Below are 14,904 nucleotides of genomic sequence, written 5' to 3' on the forward strand. Positions count from 1 at the left end.
GTGGTTTAATACAGCTTTTTCCTTCCTTCTTCTAAGACTTTTTTTTTTGTCTGAGCAACTTCTGAGTGTGTGTTTTTACAGCTAGCTCTCGCATCATCTGTTAAACACGGGATTCCCACCAGTCTTTCCCACACAGTGTCTGGCAGCATGCGGAAGCAGGATGTAGACCCCCCCCCCCTGGGGTGGAGGTTGGACAGTATTGGGTCCTCTGTGAAAGTTCTCTCCTGCCCTTGGAGCCACCTCCTTCATTCTTCCACACACTGTGAGGGGTAACTTTGGGCTAGGAACTCTGAAGACCACCAAACCCAGGACACCACCCCAGCCTGGGATAAGGCTCCAGTCTCTTCCCATTTATCTTCATCCACCTCAGGGCTGAGTTTGGAAGAGGCGGGAGGCGCTAGAGATAAAATCCAGGGCCTTGTGATCGCCAACCACACACCATCCACAGAGCTACACGGCCTGGGCCCCTGCCCTTTTGTTCTTTATGAAATATGCAGGCACTGTTAGCTCCCACGTGTGCCTTTTCCCACTAGGAACTTTGATTGGTGGAACAGTGGTTCCAGGGCACTCTAAGGATGGCCTGGGTGTGGCAAGTCCCTTCTCCCCCTTCCTCTCTTCTCAAGCGGGTGTGTTGTTTCTTGCTTTATCTGATAGAGGAAGAGTCTTGCTCTTTGAAGGCACAAGTGATTGCCCTAAAGTGAAGCTTACATGTTGTTACTGTGTCTCTAGTCTGACTGCAAGGAACTAGACCCTGTTGTAAAGAAGGTTTGGTGGGGCCCTCTGTGGACCACTCTGGGGGACATGGGAAAAGGGACCACCCATGTTCCAGAATACCAGAGAAGGTCATGTTTCTAAGAATCAAGAGATGCCCGCAGGCAGCATGCCTTGTAGAGGCAGTGGGGCAGGAATTCCTCCTTGATGGTGCAGCTGAAGCTTCATTACTGGAGCTCGAGATGCCGCGTTGTCTGGAGAGCTCGGGCTGAAGCTAACGTCTCTAGGAGCCAGCATTGGGATCAGCCAGAGGCACAGCCCAGATACTCACCTGTGTCCCCTACACTGTCACAAGCTGTCAGAGTTGACCAAGCTGCTCAGCGTGTGACTTCTGATGAGTAGTTAGCATGGCGGCTTGATGTGTTGCTTCTTCCAGTAGATTCTCTTCCCTTCCCCAGCCCAGCCTCGCCCCTCATTCTCATTATTCCTATAGTGATAAAGTCCTTGTTGAATTCACAAAACTTTTCAACTTTATTTCTCAGTTCCACAGAGGGTTTTTTTTTTTCTGTACTTGGACTAATTGGTTGAGCAACACACACACACGTTAATGACTAAATATCGAAGCCTTTCTTGTCTGTGTACAGCAACTTCTTGTCTTTTGTTGTTTCCCTAGTTTTTATGTTGTTGGTTCAGTCTGTTTCCAGCTTTGCCCTCAAACTATATTGTTTTTTCCCTCTTTGACTTGTGGAACCAATAACAAGAGGAAGCCAGCTGAGTTGTAAAAGAGACATTGATTCTTGGCCAAGAATAGAAAATGTGAAATAATCTTCTCAAATCAACTTTTCAACCCCTGTGGATCATGAAATTATAGCTAGAGATGAAAAGAAACGAGGGAGTGAATGGTTTGTTGTCGACTTGATGAGGTTTAGGATCACCGTGGCAACAAACCTTTGGGCATGTGTCAGAAGAAGTTTCTAGATTGGGTTGAGGGAGGTGGGAAGACCCACCTTCAATATGGGTGGTACCATTCATAGGTAATGGTCCCTGCTGTGATCCCCTACTAAATAAAAAGGAGACATTGGCCTGAGCTGTAGCAGCCACCTCTCTGTGCTCCGTCATATACTGTGTGCAGCTGCCACTGTGCCCTCCCCACCGCGATGGACGGCACGCCCAAACTGTGAACTGTAATAAACCTTTCTGTCCTTAAATTGCTTCTGCCAGGTTATTTTGTCACGACAGTGGAAAAAGTAGCTAACCCAGAGGGGGAAAGGTGGGCTAACAGGTGGGAGACTAGTCATGTCCCTTGTGGGAATAGGCAGATAGGGGGTTAAGTTTTCTGCGTTTTATTTCTTTTTTTGTGATTCTTTCAAGTGGCTTCCATGACAACTGTCAGCTGTCATAGAACTGGAGGGTTTTCGCTCAGCACACAGGTGGAATTATAAGGAAGCCATTTTAGAAGGAGTCAGCTTTGTTCAGCACACCTGAAGAGGCACCTTTGACCTGTAGGCGTCTAGTCACCTAACTGAAGTAGGAGAGACGTTCATCTTGATTATCTAGGCTGGATTCTGTGAAACAAGGGCAGTGTAAAAGCACCTGCTGCCTGGTTAAACCTGCAAACCTGCTGGTTCACATCTCAGCCTCTCCTTTCCCAGAATGCCTAAGAGGCCACTTAGGGTACCATCACCCTTACATCTGACCTACCCAGCATCGCTCTCCCTGGACCTGTGCAGTCAGTGTGGATTCTTGGGTTTGCTCCACTAATGGGCCTCTTCCAACTGGCAATCCAGAGAAACATCCTCTGAAATCAGGGCAGTTACAACAATCCCCGAACTAGGTAGACCTTATAACTGGTTATTTTTTTTCTTTTAAGTAAATTGTATAAAACTGTGATTAAAGGATTTACTACTTCCTATTTTACAACAGAAAATTAAGACAAAGATTGTACTTTACTTATTTCTAGAGTGTGTATTGATATCAAATCTTTACTTAATTTATTGATGTGACAGGGTGTGTGCAGTGTGAACTCTAGAAGGAAGTTATCACTTGGATAAAAATGGAAACCAGCCCTCGGGAGAGGGTCAGAGGTTACAAGCTTGAAGACATTGGACAACATATCAAAGTCTTGGGCTACATAGAAAGAGTTTGTCTCTCCTCCAAAACACGAGCTGTGTTTGCTAACACATGCCTGCAGTCACAGGAACAGACTGAGGCAGGAAAACTGTGAGTTCCAGGCCACTCTGGGCAACATAGTAGTGAGAACATGCCAGAAAAAAAGGGTAAGGTAGAGACAGAGCTCATAGTGGGAGCCCTTCCCGGCATGCCCATGACCCTGGGCTTTGTTGCAGAGTTACAGGACATAGTACTTTCATGGTTATGTTAGATTTATCTGCTGATGTCGAAAATGCCAAGTTATCATTAAAATAGAGATGAATGAAATTCACAATTTGAAATTTTGACATTCTAACTAAGGCTGTGGAACAAAGAAGAGATGGTGGGAGGGTGTGTGCCTTATCACAAGGTCCTGCTGTACCGGGCATGGGACTCAAACACAGTTAGGGTCCTGACAAGCTTGGTGCCCTAGCAAAGATCCATGGATCTGATTCGGGAGGGAGATCATAGAGAAAAAAGAACATCAACAAGAAAGAGAGGGAGGCAGCCTACAAAGATAGAGATTACCTAAAATCTTTTATGTATTTTGTCTTAGAGTGGTTCAGTCACTCACCTAGCCTGAGAAATTTAGGGAATTCATAAGGGAAAAGGCAGGTGTTCTTTCTGCAGCATAGAAAAGGACATTGTGGAGTTATCATAAGCTCAGTGGAGAGACAGACTCAAGTCCATGTCCTGTGACCATCCTAATAGTACAAAAACCACTGGGAATACGCCACTTTTTTTTTTTTTAAGTTGAAAGTTCACTTGTCTGATGTCAGGAAACTGGCCTTTTGAGTGTCTCTATTGCCGGCCACAACATAGCAGCCATCAGTCACATGCGGAAAAGTTTAACACAGGGTCCCAGGCAGTACCCGTTGAATGACTGATATCCATGAATTGACTGGTTAGTGGATACTCAGGACTGAAGAACTATGAATCCCTATCGGCAACAATAGCAAGACTCTGTTCTGCGATCACTGCATTTTACAGCCAAGCGTTTCTAGATTATCCCGCCTTCTTGCCTTAATCGGGTGTAATACATGTTAGCTATATCCAGCTACTAAAATTGCCCACAAAGCGGACAGCTTATTTCAATGTTAGAAGGATTAATGAGTAAGAGGTTCCTGTGCCTAGAGAAGGGAGGGGAGACGGACTGATGGACACGGGCTCGTTTTGAAGTGGTAGAAATGTTCTAATAGGTACGTGAGAGTGGGATGGGGATGAGACTGAGGTTTGTAAGGTCATTACTTCATTGGGATGTCTGGATAGGGCTGGTGAGATGGCTCATCTGGTTAAACGCTCGTCTTGTAAGCCCCATGACTAGGAGTTCGATCCCCAGATCCCATGTAGAGGTGGGAGAGAGGAAGCAACACCACAGAGCTGTCCTCTGACCTCCACTCATGTGCCATGGCATGCATGTACCCCCTTCCACCTCTCTCTCTCACACACATGTATACACACACACAGAGAGAGAGAGAGAGAGAGAGAGAGAGAGAGAGAGAGAGAGAAATAATTTTAAATTAAATGGCTTAAATGCATTTTATGGTATGATGTAGGTGGTTCATCTGTCTATCTGTTGCTTTCATTTGGTTAATTAATAAAGAAAACTGCTTGGCCTGATAGGGCAGAACTTAGATAGGTGGAGTAGACAGAACAGAATGCTGGGAAGAAGGGAAATGAGGCAGATGCTATAGCTTTCCTCTACAAGATGGATGCAGGTTAAGATCCTTCCCAGTAAGCCACCACCACATGGTGCTACACAGATTATTAGAAATGGGTTAATCAAGATGTGAGAATTAGCCAATAAGAGGCTGGAACTAATGGGCCAGGCAGTGTTTAAAAGAATACAGTTTCCGTGTAATTATTTTGGGTAAAGCTAGCTGGTGCAGGAGCCAGGAGGCGGGAAGCGGCCCACAGCTCCTTCTACAATGGTATTTAAATTACACTTCAATACAGTTGTTTTGTGTATATTCATGTTCGTGTATGTGCGTTTGGTGTGTGGAGTGCGCATAGACTGAAGGTTGCTGTTGGGTTGTCTTTTTTTTAATGCCTCTCCATATTAGTTTTTAAAGACAAGTCCTTTCACTGAATCTGGAGCTCACCAATTTGCTAGAATGGCTCCAGGGATCCCCTGTCTCTCTAACCCTCAGCTCTGGAATAGCAAAAGTGTGAATGGCTGAGCACACGTGTTTCTAGGGGTCTGAACTCGGGTCCTCATGCTTGAACGGCAAATATTTTATTGTCTGAGACATCTCCCAATACCCTAACACTATTTAAAAAGTGGAAGAGGAATAGTGGAGAGGGCAAGAGGAGGGAGAGGTGATGGAAGAAATAATATATCCTAGAACTCTGAGACAACCAAAAATTTTACTGTTGAAAAGTTGCCAGATCTGAAATTAAAGGAGTCAAAGATTAACTGTTCCATTTCCTGAATATTCCCCAGGGTGATAAAAAAAATATGATGTTCTATCTCAAGTCAAACAGTAGGAGGCTCTGACTTACATGCCATTATCCGTGCTGCAAAGGAAGGAAATGGACTCTGAAACTTCCGACAATTGCCAAAGCCACAGGCAACAAAGCAGGATGATGTAAACTCAGTACCCTGGCACCAGAGCCCACGGCAGCTCACCTACCTACCCTGCATACCCTCTCAGAGAAGGAGAAACCCTTCCTCTGGCAGACTATCTGCCGTCACTCTCCTTCTCCTGGGAATAACCCTTACACGTGCAAAGTGCTCCTATGAAATGTAGATCACTCCTCATCCATTTATAAAATAATTTCCCAATGTTTCTACTGACTTTTTTGTGTTCTGTACTCAGAAAGTTTCTGAAAAGGAGTGAAGTCAGAAAATCCCTTACAATGTGGAACACGAAGAGAATTTGGTCCTCATGAGGCTTATGTCTTTCCACTGATGTTCATGAAGATGGGACTTTATTTCTTCATTTATTATTCATTTTTTTTCTGAGATGGGGGTCTTGATTTTCCAACTGGGTTGGAACTCCTAGGCTCAAGTGATCCTCCTGCCTCAGGCTCCCACGTTGCTGGGATTACAGACGCACACTACAGTGCGTATGCTTTTACGATGCTTTGAATGGCTTTGCATCTGGTTGGTTCCTTGGAGGCACTAGAGGGGTGGTTCTCAACCTTCCTAATGCTGCAATCCTTCAATACAGCTTCATGTGTCGTGGTGACCTCCAATCATAAAATTGTTTCCACTACTACTTCACAACCGTAATTTTGCTACTGTTTTAAAAGTCATAATATAAATATCTGATATGCAGGATATGTAATATGAGTCCCCTGTTAAAGGGTCATTCAACCCTCTAAAGGGGTTGCGGCCCACAGGTTGTGAACCACCATTGTAAGGTACCATCTACAGTGGTGTCTGCTTAAGAACCTTCAAGGGACAGTCACTTTGATGCTTTCTGACATATTAAAACACCACAAGAACTGCTACATAAGGATATTAAATTTGCTCTCCATCGACCAGGGCTGGCACATGTCTACATCGGCTTTAAAAAAAAAAGAGTTAAGACAATCATTTTTCAACCCGTTTACACATGTAAAATCGCTCATTTGGCATGCAGTCCTATATTAGACCACTTAATGAATTACACAGATCACTTCTTACCCATTTTATGAAACACTTTTCTGGAATTTATTTTTGTGGGGCCAAGGTCTCAGAGTGTGGATCAAACGGGCCTGGAACTTGCCATATAGTTCAGGCTGACCTCAAGTTGTCCCCTTTCCTACCTCAGCCTTTTGAGTGGCGGGATCCCAGGTGTGTGCCACCGTGCGGCAGGGGTGAATAATGTATATGCATCTTCAGCCTGTCCTGTGGTATCGACTGCGATTTCCTTTTTTGCTATTTTTCTTATTAATGAAATAGTCAGATCTCTGAGTGATCCCTTTTCCCATCCCAGTCTGGCCGGTCCTGCTGAAGCTCCCTGCCATTTTTAAACTGTTTTCAAGGTCAGCCCAGGCAGCTCCTCCCCGCCTCTCTGTGCTGCTTGACCCTTTGCTCTCTCCACGCACAAGTGTGTAGATCCATCCCTCCTTCCCTCCCTCTCTCCATCTCTCCTTCCCTCCTAGGACATGTTTATACTCTCCTTCAACCAGTTGAAATAAAATCTAAAAAAAAAAAATTTAAAAAGAAAAGGAGAGTCAGTACCCAGACAACCGAGCATGCCCTGCAGACAAATCTAGGCGTTTAGTGTTGGTTTCTGTTGTTTCTCCGGCTTTGAAAGACAGCCCTGATAGTTTTCCTAGCCAGAGAAGTGTGACCCTGGACTAAAGCCAGAATGCCCACGGTGATGAAACAGGTGTTGGAGGTGGATGTCAGAGTGCTCTCGGGATTACCGTATTCTTACCAACTAGAAGTAAAAAGAAACCTCCACCAATTTGGCAATATAGAACTTACTAACATTCTGGGATGTTTCTAACCTTGTTCACATTTGGAAATGTAAGCAGGAGTCTCTGAATTACTTTTTTTATGCTCAGAAATGACCTAATGCCATGTTTTAAGATACATGAAGGGAGCCGGGCGGTGGTGGCGCACGCCTTTAATCCCAGCACTCGGGAGGCAGAGGCAGGCGGATCTCTATGAGTTCGAGACCAGCCTGGTCTACAAGAGCTAGTTCCAGGACAGGCTCCAAAACCACAGAGAAACCCTGTCTCGAAAAAAAAAAAAAGATACATGAAGGGAGTTTCACTCCCGGGGATGAGGGTGGACTGTTTTCACCTCTGACCAGGGAGCAGCCTGCTACCCTGTCCACTACACACTCTAGCCTTCACCAGCACATAAGCACTGAGCACACAGGGTACATCCTTCAAGGGTACACTGTCTAGTTACTTTTTGGTTAGAGCAGGATGGGCCACCCCTCAGCTCTACTGCAGGAAAGGCTGAACTACAAACTGTCTTCATTTATTGGTGTTTGAGAAGTGTTTTTCTCTTTTTCTCTTCCCCAGTAAGGATCTTATGAAGGTGTACCTAAATTTGGAAAGTGTCTTAGAACTCCACTTTGAAGGATTTCAAGGTAGCCTTCTTTATAGAGAATGGCTGAAAGTCACCCTGCTTTTTATCCCTTTTGTGGCTCCCTATTCCCCCACCACCACCACACACACAACAGATTTATCACTGAGGAATTTAATTATAATTTGGTTAACAAATGCATTTCCTTTATGAAGGGCACTTTGAAAAGTACTGGGTAAGCACATAGATTTGGACATACTACATTTATCATAGAGAGTTTGCTGTGGAATAAATACAATAAGAAAAATGGCCACATTTTACACAAGCTACTTTATATGTAAGTTGAAAATTTATTTTATTTTAATTCTTTTTTAAAATCAGCGTGGACCTGGGCCAGCAGTAGTAAATGGAAGCAAGAAAGCTAATTTATTGTGTTCTTACTATGTGGTGGGTCTTGTAGCATTTTAATAAAACTAATATATTTAGTATAGCTAAACATGGGCTTTGAACCTGCTGAGTCTATTGTCGAATGAAGCTTCAGGCATCTAGCCTCACACCCTTGTGATAGCGAGCACTCAAGGAGGACTCTTTCTGCATTTTATACTATGAAATAGATAATATGTCCTCTTCCAGAGGAGGAGACTAGTTCAAAGTCATCTGGTGACTAGGAAGTTAAGTGTGGAGACTAGAGGTAGAACCAGGACTCACTTGACTGTCTAAAAGAACCTCTACCTGTAATGAGGCTTTCTTTGTACCACCAATCCCCAAATGACATGGAGACTTATGACTAAGAAGGAATGCTTGACCTTTAGCTTAGGCTTGTTATACTTGTTATCCCAACTCATATAACTTAATTAACCTATGGTTTTTAAACCTACATTCTGCTACATGACTGTTTTTAACCTTTCACCAGTACAGCATGCCCCACCTACTCTGAATCTGCTGGCAAAATCCGAGCACCTAAATTCCTCCCAGTTTCTCTCTCTGCCTGGAAGTCCTGCCTATCCTCTCCTGTCTAGCTATTGGCTGTTCAACTTTTTATTAAACCAATCAGAAGACGCCTTAGACAGAGATACATCTTTACAGTGTACAAAAAGATTTTCTCACAACATTTCCCCCCCTTTTTTATCTAAATAAAAAGAAAGGGTTTAAACTCTAACACAACAAATCTATATAAAATAAGAACAATTATCAGGTAAGAATTATATTTACAATGTCCAGTCCATTGTATTTGGCAATTCTGAAAAAAATATTCTGTTATCTATCCTATCTTGGCCAGTCCAAAGTTTTGTACCTAATTCACTTTCTACCACAACTTGTATTACCATCCTAAAAATATCTTTTTCTACCATAACTTGTATTACCACCCTAAAAATAGCTTTCTAGACCTTAGAATATTTTCTTAGATAAACAACTTATGCTTTTATGTCTCTCAACACTACACACTTCACATCTGTTTTGTATGCTTCTTTCTTTGGAATTTGGTAACAAAAAATGGTATAACTGTCTAGTCTTCAACTCCACCACAGACCTGAGAAGGTTAAAATATTACCTGAGTAAACAGTAAGTGCAGAGTTAATAACATCCCAAGCTATGAAAATGACAGAGACAGCTGACTGCCTAGAGAGTCACCCAAGGGTCCCCTGCAATGTTGGGACATCCATTTTTGGCCTACAGGCCTAGAATATCTGGCAGACTTTGCTGTGAAGCAGGAAATTTGAAGGATTGGCCTACCTTATCTTGGCAGTTGACTTCTTTTGTGTCCTACTCTTCCCATTTGGACACGATACTGTCAGCAGTCAAGGCAAAGGGCAGGTTCTTGCCCAGCAGCTAACTTTGCCACAAAGAAAGCTGTTTTTGCTCTTACTTTTTACTCTTTTATTCTTTTGGGGGGCCTGCCACCCAGCTCCCAAATAAATCACATATGGAGGATTATTTTGAATGCCTGGCCTTAGCTTTGCTTGTTTCTTGCCAGCTTTACTTAACTTAAATTATCCCAACTTCCTTTTACCTCTGACCTTTTTCTTTTCTTACTTCTGTATATCTTACTTTTACTCTTACTCCATGGCTAGCTGGCTGGCTGGGTGGCTAGGTGGCTGGGTTCCTGGGTGACTGGGAGGCTGGGTGACTGGGTGGCTGGGTGACTGGGTGACTGGGAGGCTGGGTGACTGGGTGGCTGGGTGACTGGGTGGCTGGGTGACTGGGTGACTGGCTCCTGATGTCTTCCTTCCCTTATTCTCTCATTGCTCCTTCTCCTCGTTTCTCCTTCTATTTATACTCTCTGCCTGCCAGCCCCACCTATGCTTGCTCCTGCCTCGCTATTGGCCATTCAGCTCTTTACTAGAACATCAGATATTTTAGACAGGCAAAGAACCACAGCTTCACAGAGTTAAACAAATCCAACACAACCTAAAGTCATGTATCTGAAACAATATTCTCTAACAGAAAGCAAACTCCATAAGGAGGTTCTTTTGTACATGTGTCTCACTATCATGAAAACTTTATGCTATTAAAACATCTTAAATATCACATTCTGTAGATCTCTGAAGTGTTTGAAGACCACCTCTCTAAAATATATGAGGCTAAATAGAGCTTATTTCTGTTTCCATCTAACACTTACTAGAAGTTTGATTGTTACCTTAATTATCCTAAATAGTATGCAATAATAGCTTTCAAGGACTAGAACTTTGCATTCCATTGCTAAATGAACTGAATAGGTACAATACCTCAAACAAGTAGAAACATATATACAATATAACAAAAATGACCGTAAATTTGTATTAATATATAAAACTCCAATGAAAAATCTTTAACATATTTTAGATTAATAGTTATTTTTTAGTTTTAAAGTAAATTCTATCTACCCTTTTGTCCTTTTTTTTTTTTTTTTTTGGTTTTTCGAGACAGAATTTCTCTGTAGCTTTGGAGCCTGTCCTGATACTAGCTCTTGTAGACCAGGCTGGCCTAGAATTCATAGAGATCCTCCTGCCTCTGCCTTTCAAGTGTTATGATTAAAAGTGTGCACCACTATGGCTCAGCTATCCTATTATCCTTTTGTCTCTTCTATTTTCTATTCAGAAAGAGATTCCTGAATCTAACCTCCTTTGTTAAGGTTTTTCCCTGACCATGACCAGTTACATCTTATAACCAACCCCTCCTAAATGTTAAAATTTATTCATAACCCACTGAATGACACAAATCCACACACCCCACCTTTTGGGAATGTGGACATTGTGTTCTCTAGACTGCTTGCTGTTGTCTGAGGGTGACATCATCATTAGGGGACCCTGAGAAAACTGGGATAATGGTCAAGTCCTAGAAGAGCTAGCTATATTATTTTTTGTTTAGTCTCTGTGTGATGGGAAAGTATAGAGCTCATCTGAAGTCCTGGCTCAATAGTCTGTGAGGCTGGATCATCTCATCTAGCAATTTTGAAGTTGTTTTGGATGTGGAATTTTGAGCAAACTGCAACTGAGGCATTCTGAGAGGCTGGATCACCTGAGCTCCTTGTCTTTCTTGATATCTGGTTCATTTTTTTTCCCGAAAACACACAAAGTTTTAAAGGTAACATATATATTGTATAAATACAAGTATGGAATGTGTGGTGTGCACAAGTCAGCTGAAGGTGATTTTCTGCTTTATGTTTGAGCAGATAAAAGCATTTTTCCACTTTATAAGTCTGTTTTGAGTATATAAATAAACTGTAATGTAAATCTTCATTCATGTCATATGAAAGGATGGCATGTAATAAGTCATGAGGATTCTGTAGCCAACAAGATTTATCATGTCTTATCCAGTCTCAGAGCTATTCCCATATTGTGGGATCAGCATATGCATGACCTGTCCTGCAATCTTTCCTGGCTTTTTCCTCATATCTATGGCCAAGATTCTAAGGAGGTTTCCCCTGGACAAACAGGATATCAATTAACTTTGAAGGAATCCATAATTTTTTGTTTCCTGTGGAAACAAAAGCACAACCTCTTCCCCAACGCAACACATTTCCTGACTTCCATTCTGAAGCCAAGACATCCCTAAAGTATCTAGGCTGGTTTAATTCAGCAATGCCTTCCACAATCCAATGTCTCTCAGCAACTGCTGTTCTCTGTTCATTAGCATTCAAAAATTTCAAAATTAACAAAGTCCAAACTCCCTGTGTTACAGTATTTTCCATCCTTACATGGCTTATAGGTTTTTTTTTATATTACTTTAGTCTGCAATCTTCTCTGACTATGTAAGCCAAACCTTAAACTGCTAAGCAGTGGCTAGGCCCTGTGCCATGTGGTTCTGCTTAGCACATGACCTGCTGGCTGGCTCCGCCCTCTTCAGGTCTGTGCAAGCAGAGCCTCACACCTGAAGTTCCTGCCCAGAGCCGGTCTCTCATAGGCACTACTACCTAGTCTCCCATCACCAAGTATTGCGCAACACACTGCTCATAAGCCCCATTCCAGTGCTTGGTAGTTAGGGCTCTTGAAAGAGCTGTGCCTGTGTATGCCACAAGCACTGAGCCTACTCGGGTCTTTTGTTCTTTCAGCTTTTTCTGGTCCTATGTGGACCAGATGACATGCCATGTGTTGGGTGCCATTTGTAGTAAGCTTTTGTGTCGGCCACCAGCTCACAACACAGGGACTAATTATTACTTATGACAGCTTGGCCTTTAGCTTAGGCTTGTCCCACCAGCTCTTATAACTCAAATTAACCCATTTATATTAATCTATGTTCAATCGTGTGGCATTACCTCTCTTCCATCTTGCACCTCCTATTCCATGTCTCCTGTGACACTAGCCTGACTCCTGTGTGCCTAGATTCACCCTCCTTTTCCTTTTTTTTTCCCCAGAAATCTCATCCATACCTCCTGCCTAGCTATTGGTCATTCAGCTTTTTAGTACACCAATCACAGCAGTACATCTTCACACAGTATACAAGTATCCCACGTGATCTAGCTGGGTTGCACACCTGTGACACTAGCCTGACTAGTCTATTATTTTGTTTTCGTATGTGTGCAGTAGTTAACAAATTTTCCACCGAGTGACTAGATCTATGGTTTTTAAGACTGGAGTGCATTTTATCAAACATGCCAAGCAACTAACCAGTCTCTCAGTGCCTCTCCTATGCAAATGTTGTCATACATGCAAATACCAGCTTCTGATGCCATCTTAAGGGAATAGGGAGGTCAATGATCCTTTTGGCTAAAAGCAAGCCTTCAGAGTTGGGTTGTGGGGGATTTTGATGTTGTTTGGGGTTGGTAGTTTGTTTTATTTATATATATATATATTTTTTTTATAAATCTTTATTTATTGCATATACAGTGTTCTGCTTGCATGTATACTTGCAGGCCAGAAGAGGGCACCAGATCTCATTACAGATGGTTGTGAGCCACCATGTGGTTGCTGGGAATTGAACTCAGGACCTCTGGAAGAGCAGCCAGTGCTCTTAACCTCTGAGCCATCTCTCCAGCCCTATATATATTTTTTGTATGGGGAGATGGATAACTTTTAAATCAGATCCTCCAGTTTTCATTTGCCTTTCTAGCAAGGACACTGAGTAGGCTTGAGCGTTGCCCAGTCCTTTGGGGATACCAGGCAGGCTGGGTGGCACTGCTGACCAGCGAGCACTCCGGGTATGGACTTCAGTGGCGGATATCCATGTTCTCATTCTCAAGGTATTTTCTGTTCAGTGAGCACATTAATGCCACAGATGGGCTGCTGTAGAACAATATTTGATTTTTTTGATGGTGGTCTTGGCGCTGAAACTAGAGTATCGCTTTCCTTAGGTAACATGGCTGCGTTAAAATCTAGACAATTTGATGATGCCAAGACACAGGTAAGATGTAGTTTCCCTTGGCACTTAGCTGCATGTGCAAGAGAGGGAATTTCAGCCATGATAAATTATCAGCCCGATATACAGATGGCACCAAACGAGAATAAGGGCTGAATACCACGTTGTTCTCATTGCAGTTTCCGTCCTAGTCCATATCTAGGCGCAGTATCTCCCTTCACAACATTGCTACTGGAGCACGATTCATAAAAACTCAGAGACAGAAAGTGGGGTTCAACCTGAAAGTCAGAAAAGTAAAACAGCCAGCCACTGACTCTTACCTCTACCTCAGTCCGAAATGGCGATCCTGCCTCCAGGAATCTCTGAATGAGACTGTGTCTGAGAGCTGTCTCCTCCCATCTTATATTCCTCTCTAGGGCTGGGATTAAAGGTGTGCACCTCTGGGATTAAAGGCATGCACCGCCTGGTTTCTATGACAACTAGCATGGCTACTGGGATTAAAGGAGTGTGTCATCACTGCTTGGTCCGTGAGGCTGGCCAGTGGGCTCTTTCACTCTTTGATCCTTAGGCAAGCTTCATGTATTAAAATGCAAACGAAATGCCAGGGCGTGTTACCTTCCACGTAAGGCAGATGCCTGGCTACATCTGCAGTAAGACTGTGTGTGGGCGCTGAACTCCGTGCCCGTGGAAGAACTCACTCACCCAGGATTCCGTTAAGACCATGCTAACGCAAGAAGCTACACTTTACCTCACGTAAGCCTTCTGTGCTCTTTCCCCAGGGTTCAGCAGATTCCTATACAAGCAGGCCGTCGGATTCCGATGTCTCTTTGGAAGAGGACCGGGAAGCGATTCGGCAAGAGAGAGAACAGCAAGCAGCTATCCAGCTTGAGAGAGCGAAGGTGACTCTCCCCCCCCACCCCCAATCCCCTTTCTTTTGTTGAAAACTGGCTTATTGCCCAACCCCTGTGCTCAGCATCCTACCTCACATCTGCCTTAGGGTTTCTGGTAAATACTGACCATAGCCACGTGGGAGGAAAGGGCTCATCAGCTGACAACTCCCTGAGGGAAATCAGCAGGACCTCAGGCAGGGCAGGAACCTGGATGCAGGAACTGAAATGGGAGCAGTGGAGGAATTCTGCTTACTGGCTTGCTCTCTGTGGCCTGCTTAGCCTTCTTTCTGATACCAACCAGGACCACCTGCCTGTGGTGTGAGACTTTCCGCAGCGGGCAGAGCCCTTCTACATCCATCATTTAGTCAGGAAAACGCTCCACTGGCTTTGCCTACAGGCTAATTTGGT

At 43.5% G+C, this 14,904-nt stretch overlaps 1 protein-coding gene across 3 annotated transcripts in view; it reads left to right on the plus strand.

Moving 5' to 3' along the window:
- Positions 1 to 14,904, plus strand: part of Cacnb4 (calcium voltage-gated channel auxiliary subunit beta 4) — a 249,431-nt gene that overhangs the window by 186,510 nt on the left and 48,017 nt on the right. For all 3 annotated transcript variants that reach the window (XM_050139961.1, XM_050139962.1, XM_050139963.1), the window contains one exon: positions 14,386 to 14,505. In XM_050139961.1, coding sequence (XP_049995918.1) covers positions 14,386 to 14,505 — 120 coding nt within the window. The remainder of the gene's footprint in view (positions 1 to 14,385; positions 14,506 to 14,904) is intronic.

Source organism: Alexandromys fortis, unplaced genomic scaffold (assembly GCF_014885135.2).
Source record: "Alexandromys fortis isolate MF-2015 unplaced genomic scaffold, M_Fortis_MF-2015_v1.1 scaffold_33, whole genome shotgun sequence".
Lineage (NCBI taxonomy): Eukaryota > Metazoa > Chordata > Mammalia > Rodentia > Cricetidae > Alexandromys > Alexandromys fortis.